Source organism: Mobula hypostoma, chromosome 4 (assembly GCF_963921235.1).
Source record: "Mobula hypostoma chromosome 4, sMobHyp1.1, whole genome shotgun sequence".
Classification (NCBI taxonomy): Eukaryota; Metazoa; Chordata; class Chondrichthyes; order Myliobatiformes; family Myliobatidae; genus Mobula; species Mobula hypostoma.
In genome coordinates, this window is record NC_086100.1 from 75,428,201 (window position 1) to 75,444,392 (window position 16,192).

General features: G+C 37.2%; 1 protein-coding gene across 1 annotated transcript; it reads left to right on the top strand.

The window, feature by feature from the left end:
* Nucleotides 1–85: 85 nt before the first annotated feature.
* Nucleotides 86–12,118, top strand: LOC134345411 (E3 ubiquitin-protein ligase MSL2-like). Its single transcript, XM_063046033.1, has 2 exons — nt 86–362; nt 8,297–12,118. Exons 1-2 carry the CDS (start codon nt 89–91, stop codon nt 9,913–9,915), a joined length of 1,893 nt encoding a protein of 630 aa, XP_062902103.1. The 5' UTR covers nt 86–88; the 3' UTR covers nt 9,916–12,118.
* The last annotated feature ends 4,074 nt before the right edge of the window (nt 12,119–16,192 follow it).

Genomic DNA, 16,192 nt, shown 5'->3' on the forward strand with positions numbered 1-16,192 from the left:
CCGTGTTGTTATGGCTGTGGGCGAGGAGCCGATCTACCGGAGACTAGGTCGCGGCAGCGGTAGCGCCGCTCACACCTCGCTCTGTTAAATGGACATTGGCAACGCCGCGGAAACTGGGCGTCGGAGAAAAAACGATCGGAAACGCGCTCGGCGGCGGCGGCAGCAGCAACAGGAGCAGCAGCAGCAGCACAGCGGCCTCCCGGGCCGCTCCGACGCCGCCATGAATCCGGTGAACGCCACCAGCCTGTACGTGTCGACCTGCCGCTACATCATGCAGTGCGAGCCGCAGGAACCCGGCTCCTTCCCCGAGATCTACAAACTGCTGCCTTACCTACGCCAGTCCCTCTCCTGCTGTGTCTGCGGTGAGTGCTCAACGATGCAAAAGAAAAACCAGGCCAGAAAATTGAAACGATGAAGGCCTTTTTTTAATTTCTTATTTCAGAAACGGGGAACCGAAACATTCTGTACAATTATATAAGCAGCTACGCGCTTTTCTGTTATTTTAAGCCTGTTTTTCTCCCTTCTCTATTTTCAGTGCATGTGAACACTTCAAGGAAAGGGTTGTGCATTGCACCAGAGGCCTGTTGTGTTTGCCATCAGAAGTCCGTCAGAATTTGGTTCTTTAATACCTTGCCGATGCGGATGGTGCAAGTTCAGTTGTAAATGTGTGCGTGTGTTTGTTTTGCTTTTGATCAAGTGCAAGTGGCGTAGTCGCCCCTTCCCCCGCCTTTCGCTTGCGCTCATGTATCCTTTCCAGTGCGGTTAAGATCGATCACCGTTTACAATGCTATGAAGTAAAACTAGAATCAGTATGCTTTGTAAAAATCTGGTCGAGCAATCTTTGCGAGCAACAGTTAGAGCAAAGTTGTTGTTCAATTGGATACTAATGTTTAGGGTAAACAGTTTTTCCTTCCCGAGTTGGGTAAGATTAATTTTGCACTGCAGCAGAGGCCTGTACTACCAGACCAGCCTTGTGTGATTTAATTGTCGAAGTCTCTGGTTTTAGCTATTATTACAGTGAAGCAATTTAAATGATTTGATTATATTGAGAATAACATGTGGGTTGTATTTATTAATTGCAGTATTGTGCAATGTGCTTTCTGAATTTGCAGTCAAGGCCTGTAGTGTTGTCAAAACTGTGGAGCTTTTCACCCACAGCTTTACCATACGAAATCGTTTTTATTGCAAGGCTTCAGTACGGCGTAAGCAATGACTGTACTGATTGATTGTTTTTCGTTGCAACAGGTCTCTGCTTTTTATAGTATCGATCACAAACACAATTTGTAATTTTCCTACAAGCCTGTAAGTACAAAGATAACATTACTTGAATGTCCTTTTTTCGCCGAACGCCCAATTTATTTTGCACTTTCTTTGTACTTTTCTTTGCAATTTGAGATCTGGAGAAATAAGGTTGTAGGTTTGCGCTTTGCCGTTCTGTGGTTTGAAAACAAAAGTCGCCACGTGTTTGGAGAAGGGAATGGTTTCATCGCAGTGTAACAGTTTCCTTATAGGTCATTGTAGTTCATTTACTCAACTTTTTTTTAAAAAGTGGTGCTGCATTTTTTGGAGATTAATGAGTGAACGATGAGCATAATATTGCTTTTCTCCCTTTTGCATTGACCAACTATTGTTGCATAAATTGATTTTAAACCCTTGGCCCATTGCGTCGGCGAGAGGAAGTTATTTTTATAACCAGTTTAAAGATATAGAAATTGTAATTCACTACATTCTGTGAGCTAACTTGCAGAAAGTTGCAGATTCCTTTTAGTTGTCTCACAATCCCCGGTCGCTGGTGCATTCTTCCTAAAAGTAAACACGCACACGTGTTTCTCATGAAACTTCGGCCTGCAATGAAGCAAGTTTACCTTGTGAGGAACTCGATTGCAGTAAGGTTCAGACACTGTCCATTATAATTTTGATATATTCTGAAGAGTATACAGTACTAACTACCGCTGTATAAGGTCTGAATGACATTGCGTGGAATGGTTTTAGATACTTTACGAATGGTTGTTAAACAGCAACCTCTCAAGACGGTGTGTTTACTCATATTTGAATAGATTGAACATAACGTGATCGTCCTTCAACATTTATTTTACACGTACATATGCTATTTTCCGTGAAATCCTTTTGTATTGAGATCTCTCCGTCTTTCACTGTTCTTTTCCCATGATTTTGTTTCCATCAAGGCGTACTGTCTCAGGTCTTGTGCTTAAAACATTTTCACTCCTCTTTACAAGGTGGTTTTGTGGGTACTTTTGCTGTTCATCTGAACCTTTGCAGTCTCACTAAATGGTTAAAAAAAAACCTGCACTACTGCCCTTGCTGGAAATCGGCAAAACAAGCTGCATCTATGCAGAAGTTCAAAGTTAATTTCTCAGATTCATGAGTTATTCATGTTTCTCTGTCCACAGATTGCAGCCAAACATGTTGAGTATTTTCAACATTTTCTGCCTTTTATCTCTGATTGTCATTAGCTGTTTCTCTGATTTTTTTTAACTAAAACAATTTGCTGAATGGTTATTCCAAACTGATTGGGTCTTATATGGCGACCTCTACTGCATTATTTTTTTAATGTCAAGGCAGGATATCCTTTAAAAATAAATAAAACCCTTATACCAATGGCTGTTTTGAATTCTTTTTGGCATAGATATCTTGCATTATGGCTTTTGTCTTGTAAATATTTCAGCATATTTTAATGTGATGAAGTTGCCTGTAAGGTTGATTTCTCTGTGGAATATTTGCATTAACATTTCCAATAGTGAAATGTTTTTAATTACTGTATATGCGTATTTATTATAAATACTTCCCAGCATTTAAATTGTTTTCTAGACCTGGAAAACAGAAGCCTAGGTATTTGTTTCACCGGAGAAATTGTTATTGTAATACATAAACCATAGTATAGATAAATGGCAAAGGTGAATGGATGTCCAGGTGTGTGTATGTGTGTTAGAGATAACTTATCAAAATAATGAAACTCAGATTGGGGAATATAAATGGCATTAAAGAAAATCTTTTTTAATATAAGTAGTTGTGCTTGGAGCAAGGGGCCAGTGTATTGGGTGAAGTCTCATTGACTGAACTTGCTCAGGCGTTAAATGTTATTGTGTTTCTGAGTTCAGGTATGTTTCCTGTGTTTCTATGTAAATAGTTTTGCATACTTCTGGTATATGTTACGATCTTGAATAAAGCCAATATTATCTATTTTAATCATTTACTTTCCCCTTTTAAATTTACTCTGGTAAAGAGTGGCTTTACCGCTAATCACCTGGCTTGTATATATTACAGTATCTGACATAACACTTCATACAACAACATGTATTGCAATTCTTTGACCATAACTTCCTGAATTCATGGCATTATCAAGATCAGTTGTTGGTGGAATGCAAGTAGATTTTGAAAAGTTCAGGCTGCTGTGTCCAATTCTCGGGTAAAGTTTGATTGAAAGGTAGTCATCTTTTTAAAGGCGCAGGAGAGAGAGCCTTTCCCATTTGAAATATTTAATTTCCCTTCCTATCAAGAGGTAGCTTCCCTAGATTTAAGGATGAATTATGCAGAAATGAGCTAGATTTCTGAATTGAAGAATGAGATGAAGAGATGGTGCTCTAAAAGAAAGAAGTTCATATTGCAAAGCAGAATCCTTTGCATTTTAGCAGTTTATTTCGGTGGAGGGGGGGGATGCTTGTTTTCTTTAACATTAAGTTGGGTTGAGAAACTTCATCTCCTTGGTATGATATCTTGTTCAGGATGAGAAAGTGTAAAAGTTGGAAATTCCATTTTTTAAATATAATTCTGGGAGAGTATTCCCACCTTTTCTGTTGAAAAAGTAGTTTTGTAAAAGATGGGCAGTTGGTTGTTTCTTGATATGGTTTGTGATTCTGCCTCATTGTTTGGGTGCTGAGCTCTGGGCAGAGTGCCAAGAGTCAGATCATTTAGTATGCATTACAGAAAATAGCAGGGATAATCTGGAAAATGTGTATGCACTGAGACAAAATCAAAAGGGAAAATGTATCCAGATTTACACTCTGCTGTCATGTCAGTATTTTGTTAAAAAAACAAGCTTATTACATTTTCCAGTATTCTAATTGGATAGATTTTTCAAAGACTTAGTATTCAGATGAGAGTTAAATAGCCTATGACAAATCGTTCTGATTTGCCCAATAATTTTCATACGCACTTTAGTTGTTGGATATCATAAACAGATTTAGTGTTATCTAAATAAATGTGAGTTTTTGATACAAGTTTAAGAATTTGATATGTTTTTGATTTTTCTAATCAAAGAAAACTTCAGGTGCATTTGGTATAGAGTCTAGAGCAGAACCTAAGACGTTAAATAAACCTTTGATTTAATAATGACTAGTATTGATTTGGTTACAATTGCCATAATACATTGGTTAAACAGTCCTGTAAGATTTACCAGTGGATTAGATTGAGCTTAATTGAAATTGAAACTTTTACATGACCTGATGCTTACTTTGCATCACTTAAAGTAAATTTTAAGTAAAATAAAAAAGTTTAAATACTTGACCAACATACACAGAGAAAGCTGTAAGAACTCAGCAGGTCAAACAGAATTTATGGAGGGGATTGAGTTTATATACTTATCAGCATCTTTGGAGAAAGAAGCAGACTTTATATTTCAGGTCAATGATGCTTTATCAAAATGCTAATATTAAGAGTAGAGCTTGTGTTCTGGATTTCTTGTTTAAAATCATTCTGTGCATGTACTCTTAATTTATGGGATGAATACTGGATCTCCATTAAACTTTCTGGAATTGAGGAAATGTAAAATAACTTGTACTTTGCACATTGTATTGGTCTTTAATTTTTATTTGTTAATTGGGTTCTTTCCGGTTTCTTGCTTTGTGGCTACCTGTAAGCATACAATCTCAAGGTTATATAATTTATACATTCTTTGATAATAAATGTGAATCTTAAATCTTTAATTTTAAGCAACACACATCAAAGTTACCGGTGAATGCAGCAGGCCAGGCAGCATCTCTAGGAAGAGGTACAGTTGACGTTTCAGACCGAGACCCTTCGATGTGTGTTGCTTGAATTTCCAGCATCTGCAGAATTCCTGTTGTTTGCGTCTTTAATTTTAAGTGTGTTTCGAGCTTTTAAGACCAATAACATTCTGATGAGCCATGCTACAACTCTAATGCAAATATATCTTCACTGAGTCTCATTGCTCATAACTCAACACAAGGTCTTACTGCTTTTCTAATGTGTGATTTTTTTAAAATCTGAGTGGGTCAGAGTAAAGTAAATTTTTGAGTAATACATACATAATGCTGGAGGAATTCAGCAGGTTGGGCACCATCTATGGATGCAAATTTCGTTAGTCCACAGTTGGGTGATTATTCTGTCAAATTTAACTGACAGCTGAAAATTTAAATGTTCAACAATTGTTAGGTGTAGTATATTTTTTAAAGAAAATGTATATTGTATTTAACTTGCGCAGAACCTATTTTCTGCACTGTTCGTTTTCAGATTTCTTTCAATAAGGAATCCAGGTAGGTAGGAATACCCAGGGAATTGACATTATTACATTTTATCTCTGACCTGAGTGGAAGGGCAAATCATAGATGAAAGCACTTCGAGTGTAAGTTACAAGTTCTTTTCTTGTTTAATAAAGAATTGTACTTCAGACTCAATGGCGATCTTTTCACTGTGTAATAGTGGAATATTATCAGGTGTGAGTAAAGTTGTTTATAGTGCGCATTTAATTTTATTGCAAGGTACGTTCTGATAGTTTTTGGAAGGTGTTCATTGATGAGTGGATAGTGATATTAGATGAGGTTAAAAGATGAGCATTATGTGGCTTTACATCATTAAGGAAATGGTCTAGACCAGAGGTCCATGGAACCCTTGGTTAATGATAGAGGTCCATGGCATAAAAAAAACCCTGGAAAGATTTCCTTGAAAATATATTTCATACCCTGTAGGATTTTATTGTAGACTACTGCAGTGTAAAATGCTATTTTGCCATGCATTTTCCTTTTTAATATGTATTAAAAGAAGTATCCTGTTATTTAAAATGCCTTGGCTTTTCATCAGATGAAGAAGAAATAAATGACTTATCTGATATGTTTAATAGAACTACTCATTTTAGAAGGCAAATGTCAAGCAGTTTTGTTCTTTTATTAAACAAGAAAAGAACTTGTAAATGTCTTTTTAGAAGTTGATCTGCTATGTCCAGCAGCAAGAACCCATTACAGTAGTTTCACTGTGTTAGCTTCTAAATTTATCCTTTAAAATTGCAACAATAACTTTTTTAACATGATATGAGCCCTTGTACTATGATCAGACATTGATTAATTCGTCTGTGGTGTGTTTACTCAAGCAACTGATACGAAAGTCCCAGAGTGTTTTGGCTTGCCCTCACCAGGCCAACAAGCAATAGCTCGTTTCTGTCCCTTGAGGAAAATTGCTTTTAAAAGAATTTTTCTTTCAAATTTAGTATTTTCATCTTTTTGTATAATACTGCAGTCACTGGGTTTTGGACTTAATTTTTCACATCAAGTATGTTTAACAATTTGTGTAATTTTTTTTGCGAATTTGAAGTTAATTTTAAGTGTAAATAGAAACAATTGCAAATAAAATACCAGTCCCAACCAAGTTGGAATAGTAATGTTAATGGATGCAATACTTATCAACCAATTCATATTTCTTCTTACTGAGATTTGTTTTTGAGTACAGTTAAAGAAATCTGCAAGGTTAGATCATATTCATGGTTAGCTGGTAACTCATTAAAGAACCATTGAAGCTTCAGGGATTTCCAGATTTCATTACATGCACAGAACTACAAAACGTGCTAGAGGTCAAAGGCAAATTACCTTTGGACCAAGTACAGGGTCATTCCATAACTCACTGAGCTGCAGGGCTGGATATATCTTGTATCTGGTCCCACTCTCAGTGATGTGCCAGCTATAGTTGGTATATCTAGTATGACCCCATTCATTAATCTAGTTCACTAAAATGCATACTGACTTTTCAAGTGTTCTGAACTTATTTTTGATTTGTAAATTTTTTTTAAAAATTGGTTGTTTCTAAGTGTCTCAGTTGGAAGCAGTGAGAAGGTATTCTAATAGCTTGTACTTACAAAAGATTATCAAGACAGTCTGCTGGCATTATCTTGGGTTCCACTGCATGTGGCCCTGTTGCCACTTGGAAAGCACTCCACTTTGTGGGAAGGCCTCACCAACAATGCTGGCAGTGTACTGAGAAGTATACAGTCACACAAGGCAAGTATAACTACTGCGCTCATGAGCAGCAACCGCAAGTTGCTATCCAGGTCCCACGCGAACCTGTCGAATCACAAACTGTTGGGAGAGTGTCTTTTAAAGTTGATACTGAAAAATGCACAAGACAGTCCTCTTAAAGTGAACAAAGGAAAATGTTTACTTTAAAGTGTTTTATTTGTCAAAGAATTATTAATATATTCAAATAACCCATCTGTTTTCTTTTTCTTTGCTGTTCTTCCACATTTTAAATTGGCTAGTCTGTTCTCACGTGATTGATGAAAGATGAAATGTGGATTAACTGTTTGATACTTTGATATTGTTTTGATCATGAACTTGTACTAATTTCCTCTCTTAGAACGCTGTTCCGAAAGTAAAAACCTATATAACAGTTGTGCTATTGAGACCAAAGTGGCAACAAGCTTCCAGTTCAATTTTTTTCTTCTTGTCATATCAAACAACAATAAGATCTTGATTCACAGTCAGTGAAGGCAGAATATGGCTGAAAAATTAAAGGAGCAAGATGCAGGATAGGACAGGCATTGCAAAAATGGAGGAATCCAGTTTTACAATGTAATGGTAGCTGTACAATCATTCTTAAGAAATCTCTATTTTACAGATAATTACCTGAGCAACATTTTCTTCAGTCTGTTCCACTGGAGTCATACATACTAACAAATGGTATTCTAGGGTCTTTAAATTTTTGTTTACACTAGTCTCTAATTTAGAAAATAACACAAATGCTTGAATAACAGAATATTATTTTTCTTACAACCACAAACTTTAATACTTTAATGCATTTCAGTTGAAGTTACAAGGTATCTTTTCTCCTTGTTCCTTGATGGAAAGTAGATCTATGAAATGGAAGAGAAGGACATTGTTTCTCAAAGTCTACACACATGAACAATTTTTTAAAAAGTAAAATTGAAAGGATTTCCCAGAAAATAGATGAGAAATAATATAGGAGATTATTATACTTTTTACAGAAACTTCTTTAAAATTGTACTTAACATTTATGAACATTACTTATATAATAATAATATTTTCTTTTGCAGGAAACCTACTGAAAGATCCAATTGCTCCTACAAACTCCACTTGCCAGCATTATGTCTGCAAAATGTGTAAAGGCAAAAAAATGATGATGAAGCCTTCTTGTAGTTGGTGCAAAGATTATGAACAGTTTGAGGAAAATAAACAGTTGAGCATTCTGGTGCGTTGCTACAAAAAACTATGTGAATATGTAGCGGAATCCCCAATTTCACAGCACCTCACTACAGTTATGGATGGTGCTCCTGACATCTTAAACCTGCTGCAGGAGGGCCTCTCATTGGATGAAGAGAGGCAAGGGACCGCTGCTTCAGCAAATGCTTTAAACTTATCAAATTCCCCAACCCCGTCAACCTCGGAATGCACCAGTGACCTGGAAATGGCATCAACACCACAAATCATTGAAAATATTCAAGATCGTGAGCAGGTTTCCAGTAATACTGAATTAACATGCTCTAGTTTCAATGGATTGCCTGGTTGCAATGGACTTTCTGTTGGCGAATTTACTGTAAATATTTCTTCTGAAAGTTCAGAAAGGCTCAATACATCCTGTACGGGAGAGGATTTCAAAAATAGGGACATTTCTGACAATTTGCAGGCAGTCAACGAAGTAGTTTCTTGTAGTAATGTTGATGTAGTGGGTGTTGACATTTGCAGTTATGGTGAGGACATAAAGCCATTGTTACTTACTGGTGGACATGTATTTCAAGACTTAGAAAATGTTGCAAATGATCTAGATGCTTGTAGCAACTATTCACAATCGATATCTGAGGCTATTACACCCAATGGACCTCACTTAGATGCCAAACCTATCTCCTTGCCTTCTAAAAGCAGTATTTTTGTTTCTAGCAATGCACCCCCTCATGGTATTCCCTGTGTAGCAGCAACGCCCAAAATTGTACGGATGAATCGGAAGCGATCCCGGTCAGAGAGTGACAGTGAAAAAATTCAGCCCCTACCTATTTCCAGAATTATACATGGTCCGGCATTAGGGGCAGCTGCTCCTATTCCTGCCAAACGAGAGACCAAAATGTCCACCGAAACTGTAGTCACGGTGCCAAATGGGGGCACGTTAAAAGTGGGCAAATCCTTGCTTGCAACTAGTAAAAATGTTAAAAAACATTCAGAATATGGAACAAAGAAATCACACTCAAAAGTAAAGCAGGGAGCAACCAAATCTAAAACCAAGGAGAAGGTTCATAGCAGTGCTATAATGCCTGGTAGCCCATCAAAAATAGCATACAAAAAGCCCCCCGAGAAGAAGGGGTGCAAGTGTGGACGTGCTACACAAAACCCAAGTGTTCTTACTTGTCGTGGGCAACGTTGCCCTTGTTACTCAAATCGCAAGGCCTGTTTGGACTGCATTTGTCGTGGATGCCAGAACTCGTATATGGCCAATGGTGAGAAAAAATTGGAGGCTTTTGCCGTGCCAGAGAAGGCCTTGGAACAGACCAGGCTTACAGTGGGCATCAGTCTAACCAGCATCAGCAATGCGGTGCGGAATGCAAGCACGAGCGCAAGTGTCATCAATGTGACAACTGGGTCGCCAATACCTACTTTCCTAGCTGCCAGTCCACATGACGACAAAAGCCTGGATGAAACTATTGACTATCGATATGACTGTTAGATTGGAATCGATCTGGTAAACCTTAGGCATGTCCCTGTTAATGGGGATGACTACAACTTTAAGGCAGCTATAGTTCTATATTTGGGGAAAAAGAAACTTAGTTGAACTTGCCGTAGTGCTTTGGGTATAGATCACTTGAAGTAAATGTAAGTCATCAGGTTTGCCTCTAGAAAAGGGGAATATGCAAGTGGTTTATACTGAATGATCTTTGGCAAGAGAAATTTGACCTCATTGTTGCTGCTTATGCATTGTGCATAATCGCAAAAGGTTAAGGTGTAATTTAAAAAAAGAAAATGGTGAACTACAGTACGAACAGTTTAACAAAAACATGTAGAATATAATGTCACTTTTTATATGCAGATTATTTTTGTGTTCTCTAAATCAAAAAAAAAACATTGGTTTTGTTTTATTTTGGTAATGTCATTAGATGACCCAAGAATATATTTAAAACAAAATGCCTCATTATTTTCTAGTGTCTGCATTAGCATGGATCAGTTGCACAAAGCAAAACACTCCCATTACACCTGTGTAGTTAGTTTCAAGTAGAAATGGGGATGATACTTTAGGCACACATGATATATGCTTTCTTCCCTCAGGTTTGCTTGCTGTATTATTAGAACCATGCAGTGCTAAATGTGTAATTTTTGTCATGAATGGTGGTTGCTGGAAGACCCCTACCCACTGTACACATGCACTTAAATGCTTACAATTGGAGAGAGCATTGGATCCATGTTAACAACAGTATGTACAGATGAAGGTTATTGAGTTAGTTAAGTTGTGCACAAATGCTTGCTAATCTAGCCAGAGGTGTTTTGTGCAAGTGTTTGTCTAAGGTATGTGAAGGACTCATTTTACAAACTTAGAGGTGTACAATAATTTGATAATGCGCTGGATTTGTGCTGCAATTTGCCACCATCTCCATTTGATGATACAGGATGCAAAGTGGTGAAAATTTAACATTTAACCCAAATGTGCATATTTCAGCAGTGCCTCTGCATTACTTGTCTGCCATTGGGTAGTATAGCACTTACTGAATAATCCTGTATTTACAAAGTGCACCTGTACCTTATAGTGACAGATAGTACTGCAGGTAATAGTTGATTATCAGCATGCCTGACCAAAATAAACAAACATAAAACATTTTAACCACACTGGCAAATTCAGGTTTTACATTGATATAAATCCAATTGAGTAACCAAACAGATGGCACCTGTGACTTAATGTGCAATTTGTTGCATACTTCACATAAAGTTAAAATAAATATGTACAATAACATTCACTCAGGCAGTTCAAAAACGAGGGCTAGTGCATGTGCTCATCTCCCTCTGGTGTTCCTTTCATTAAAAGCAAAACAATATTTTACCATTTATTAATATCTCATAACTCTATTACATGTGTCAATGTGGCTGAACTGCTTGTACCACTGTCCACCATTGTAATGATGTATATGAAATTACTCCTCAGCCTCACTTATGGTTTGGCACATAGCATGCACAACAATGGTTACTCACATAGTGTAAATGTGCAGGAAAATTTTCACATACAGAAAGAGTTTGAATGGCACCTTTTTGTTTTTATAGTGTAGCTGGTGTCATTTCCTGTGAATGTGGTCAAGTAGCGTTTTGAAGCCATAGGAATAATGTGATGTTTTGTGTCCAGTCTGTATTTTTATTTTGTTTTTTTTTTCTTTTTTGTTTTGCAAGAAGAATTGAAACTATTTTTGATAATGAGAGTAAATGGTGGAAAATGCTTCTTCAGTTTTCTTGTCTTTTTTTGGCACCTAAGGCACCTACATTTTTTAATTTTTTTGACATCCGTGGTAAATTAATGTCATAGCGAAGCTATGTTTTTGTATTTGTGTAATGTGATTTCTGTATGCTGACCAAAAATTCCATTAATCGAGTAGGTGGTTGATCCTAACTCTCGCATGAACTTTACGCTTGCTGTTCGAGCATTGAAAACAGATTCTGGTATGTAGCCACAAGAAGTCCGTGGATTCATTTCATGACATTTTTGCAAAGCTGTGAAGCTGTATTAACACTGTTGTTTTCCTGTTATCCGTGGTAAAAGTTGGTCCAGATTCCATTGAGGAACCTAGAAAAAAATATCCTTAATTTCTTTTCTAAATGATGGTATATTCATGCCGTTTTCCGGAACATGTATGAGAAAGTAATGAATAAATGCATTAGTTTTATACTACTCTGGTTTAGCTATATTCAGGTGCAATACTTTATTGGGAAAAAGGTGCAAATTATTTGTATTATAGTATACCTAATCAATTTAATTTTCTTATGGGCTTTGACAAGACTGTTCAAATCTGAACAAAATTGAACAACAAATTTGTACTTTGAATCGGTGGGAAACAAACTGTAGTTGATAAAGAACTAGCATAACAGGATAGAAATTCTTTAAAAGTCAATTACCACTATCAACTTTACTGTTTCTGAAAATTACTTGTTTTTGTAAATTATCCAAATTTGTGAGCAGCAGGGAATAACACTTAAGAATTCTTAACAATTTGATAAATATGCTTAATTGAGGGCTCAGTTGAGTCACATCAATTTATTTCCCTTGTGATATCAAATAGATCCTTAATGAACCCTATATACTTTTTTGTGTGGTCTTGATAGTAAGGCTCATCTCAAAATATAAAATATTAAGGGCACACAAGATCATTAGTCTGGTGCATCAGTGCATGGGGAGAGTAGATTAACTCTCTCAATTTCCACATGGGTTACAAGTTACTTCTCTTTAGAGGATAATTATTGTTCCATTAATCTTTAGTAGTTTTTCTTGATTACCTGCATCTTAGTAGCATGTTGCACTTCTTTTCTGATGCTAATTTTGGTATATACACACAAGTGGGTCTTCTCCAAAATTCTATTTGATAATGGCAGGCATTGTAACTGAATCTAGTATGTGTAGTCTTTCAGTGTTCTAGAAAGGATGGATAAAAGTATTTTTCATTCTTCAGTACCCTAGGGAAAAAGCTTAGGTGTGTCTTCACAGCTACTATCTCAGCTGAGCTAGTTTTTGCATACCCTAAGTTTAGTGGCCTTTTTGTTTTTTGAACTGTTGGAAGAGCTTAAAGCCCCTAAAGTTTGCTTGGGGTATTTTTTTTAAAAGAATACTTGGGTGTGTAGATCAAAAGCAAATAACTCTGATGTTTAGAACAACAGTCACCTGTCCCAACATGGCCAAAGGTAAGTTGCTGGTAAGTAGAATTTTCTGCAATTTTAAAGATAACTTGTATTCTGTACTGTTTTAGTTAAATAAGTACAACTTTATTGAAGTGCCAGCAATTTGGTTACATTTACCTTGACTTTTAGATGCTAGGAAAAGAAAGAATAGGAAGTAAAGAAAAAATGCAAATGGGATGGAGTACCATCAACCAGATAAAGCTTCTATCCTCCACAACCAGCTTTGCCTTCTGCATTTTTAACCGTGTGCTCATTTATAAAATTTATAATTTTTAAAAAGGGGAGAAATTTTTCATTTATATTCTGTAACAAGACTTCACTATTCTGAGTTATGTTGAATAATATATACCAAGTCAGATGCAACAATTCCCACTTAATAACGTACTTTTATTTTGAAAGCTGCAGTTTACTTTTGCAATTGCTTATATTAAGTTACCTCTTAAAATCCTACATTTAATGAACTGGTACTTTTTAAAATGAACCATATGCTATAAATTATTGTAGACTTCAGAACGTAAGTTAAGATTGTTAAATGTACTTAACTGTAGTGGTCTGGAAGCTCTTAAGTTCATTTTACTAGTGTTTCTCTACAGGAGATTCTGCTTTTGGATTGTCAATGGATAATCTACATTTCTATCATGTGCTGGTAGATGAAGTTCCCTCCACCATTTACAGAAAAGATAATTGGCAACTTCATTTACAAAAACAATTACAGTAACTGACCAGCTAATTGTTTGGGTCACCCTAAGGAAATGCAAGTTCCTTCTGTTGTACTATATACTCTTCCGGCAGCATCTGCCTATCAGTCTTCTGTATTTAGTTTCTCTCTCCTTTGTAAAATATCTGCATGAATAAGTCTATTAATAGCTGTGTGTGCTTGATTGCTCACCTTAATAGACAAAATGCAATAACATCTATTGAAGATTTTGTTGTTAAGATTAATCAATTTCCTTTCATAAACATGGATATTCTGAACAGATTTACTGCTTATTAAGTAGCTATAAAATAGGAAATAGACTATTTGCACATAACAAGTTTCCATAAATAGTAATCTGATAACCAGCTATCCATGGTTTTAACGGTGTTCATTCAGGGTGAATATTGTTCAGGGTTTTATAACTATTGGGAAATTTTGCATCTGTGAATTTAAGGGGCAGCAGTATAGTGGCATATTTGAAAAGCAGGACTTTGAACAATACTCATGTCTCCAGGTAAGACATGCCCATAACTTTTATACATGATTGTGAATGCTATCAATGAATTATTCCTGTGGCAAACAATATTCTTAAATCAATGGTTATGGTCAGGTGTCAGATCTCTCTGGGAGAACATTTTGGAGATAGTGATCATAATTTTATCTCCTTTACAATAGCATTGGAGAGAGATAGGACAGACAAGTTAGAAAAGTGTTTAATTGGAGTAATGGGAATTATGAGGCTATGACGCAGGAACTTGGAAGCTTAAATTGGGAACAGATGTTCTCAGGGAAAAGTAGGGAAGAAATGTGGCAAATGTTCAAGGGATATTTGTGTGGAGTTCTGCATAGATACATTCCAATGATACGGAAGTTATGGTAGGATACAGGAACTGTGGTGTACAAAGTCTGCAGTAAATCTAGTCAAGAAGAAAAGAAAAGCTTACAAAAGGTTCAGAGAGCTAGGTAATGTTAGAGATCTAGAAGATTATAAGGCTAACAGGAAGGAGCTTAAGAAGAAAATTGGAAGAGCCAGAAGGGGCCATGAGAAGGCCTTGGTGGGCAGGATTAAGGTAAACCCCAAGGCATTCTACAAGTATATGAAGAGTAAGAGGATAAGACATGAAAGAATAGGACCTATCAAGTGTGACAGTGGGAAAGCGTGTATGGAACCGGAGGAAATAGAGGTACTTAATGAATACTTCAGTATTCACTACGGAAAAGGATCTTGGTGATTGTAGTGATGACTTGCAGCGGACTGAAAAGCTTGAGCATGTAGAGAGGATGAGCTGGAGCTTTTGGAAAGCATCAAGTTGGATAAGTCGCCAGGACCGGATGAAATTACCCCAGGCTACCATAGGAGGGGAGGGAGGAGACTGCTGAGCCTCTGACGATGATCTTTGCATCATCAATGGGGACGGGAGAGGTTCCGGGGAATTGGAGGGTTGTGAATGTTGTTTCCTTGTTCAAGAACGGGAGTAGAGATAGCCCAGGAAATTATAGACCAGTGAATCTTACTTAAGTGGTTGGTAAGTTGATGGAGAAGATACTGAGAGGCAGGATTTATGAACATTTGGAGAGGTATAATATGATTAAGAATAGTCAGCATGGTTTTGTCAAGGGCAGGTCATGCCTTATGAGCCTGATTGAATTTTTTGAGGATGTGACTAAACACATGGATGAAGGAAGAGCAGTAGATGTAGTGTATGTGGATTTCAGCAAGGCATTTGAAAAGGTACCCCATGCAAGGCTTATTGAGAAAGTAAGGAGGCATGGGATCCAAAGGGACGTTGCTTTATGGATCCAGAATTGGCTTGCGCACAGAAGGCAAAGAGTGGTTGTAGACGGGTCATAATCTGCATGGAGGTTGATGACCAGTGGTGTGCCTCAGGGATTTGTTCTGGGACCCCTACTGTTCGTGATTTTTATAAATGACCTGGATGAGGAAGTGGAGGGATGGGTTAGTAAGTTTGCTGATGACGCAAAGGTTGGGGGTGTTGTGGATAGTGTGGAGGGCTGTCAGAGGTTAGAGTGGGACATTGATAGGATGCCAAACTGGGCTGAGAAGTGGCAGATGGAGTTCAACCCAGTTAAGTTTGAAGTGGTTCATTTTGGTAGGTCAAATTTGATGGCAGAATACAGTATTAATGTTGACAGTGTGGAGGATCAGAGGGATCTTGGAGTCTGAGTCCATAGGATGCTGAAAGCAGCTGTGCAGGTTGACTGTGGTTAGAAAGGCATACGGTGTATTGGCCATCATCAATCATGGAATTGAATTTAGGAGCCAAGAGGTAATGTTGCAGCTATATAGGACTGTGGTCAGACCCCACTTGGTGTATTGTGCTCAGTTCTGGTTGCCTCACTACAGGAAGGATGTGGAAGC

Bases quoted from the DNA above. Each gene is read 5' to 3' on its own strand.
- LOC134345411 (XM_063046033.1), top strand. From the start codon at position 89: ATGGACATTGGCAACGCCGCGGAAACTGGGCGTCGGAGAAAAAACGAT. The intron at 363-8,296 runs GTGAGTGCTCAA...TTTCTTTTGCAG, and splicing joins CCTCTCCTGCTGTGTCTGCG to GAAACCTACTGAAAGATCCA.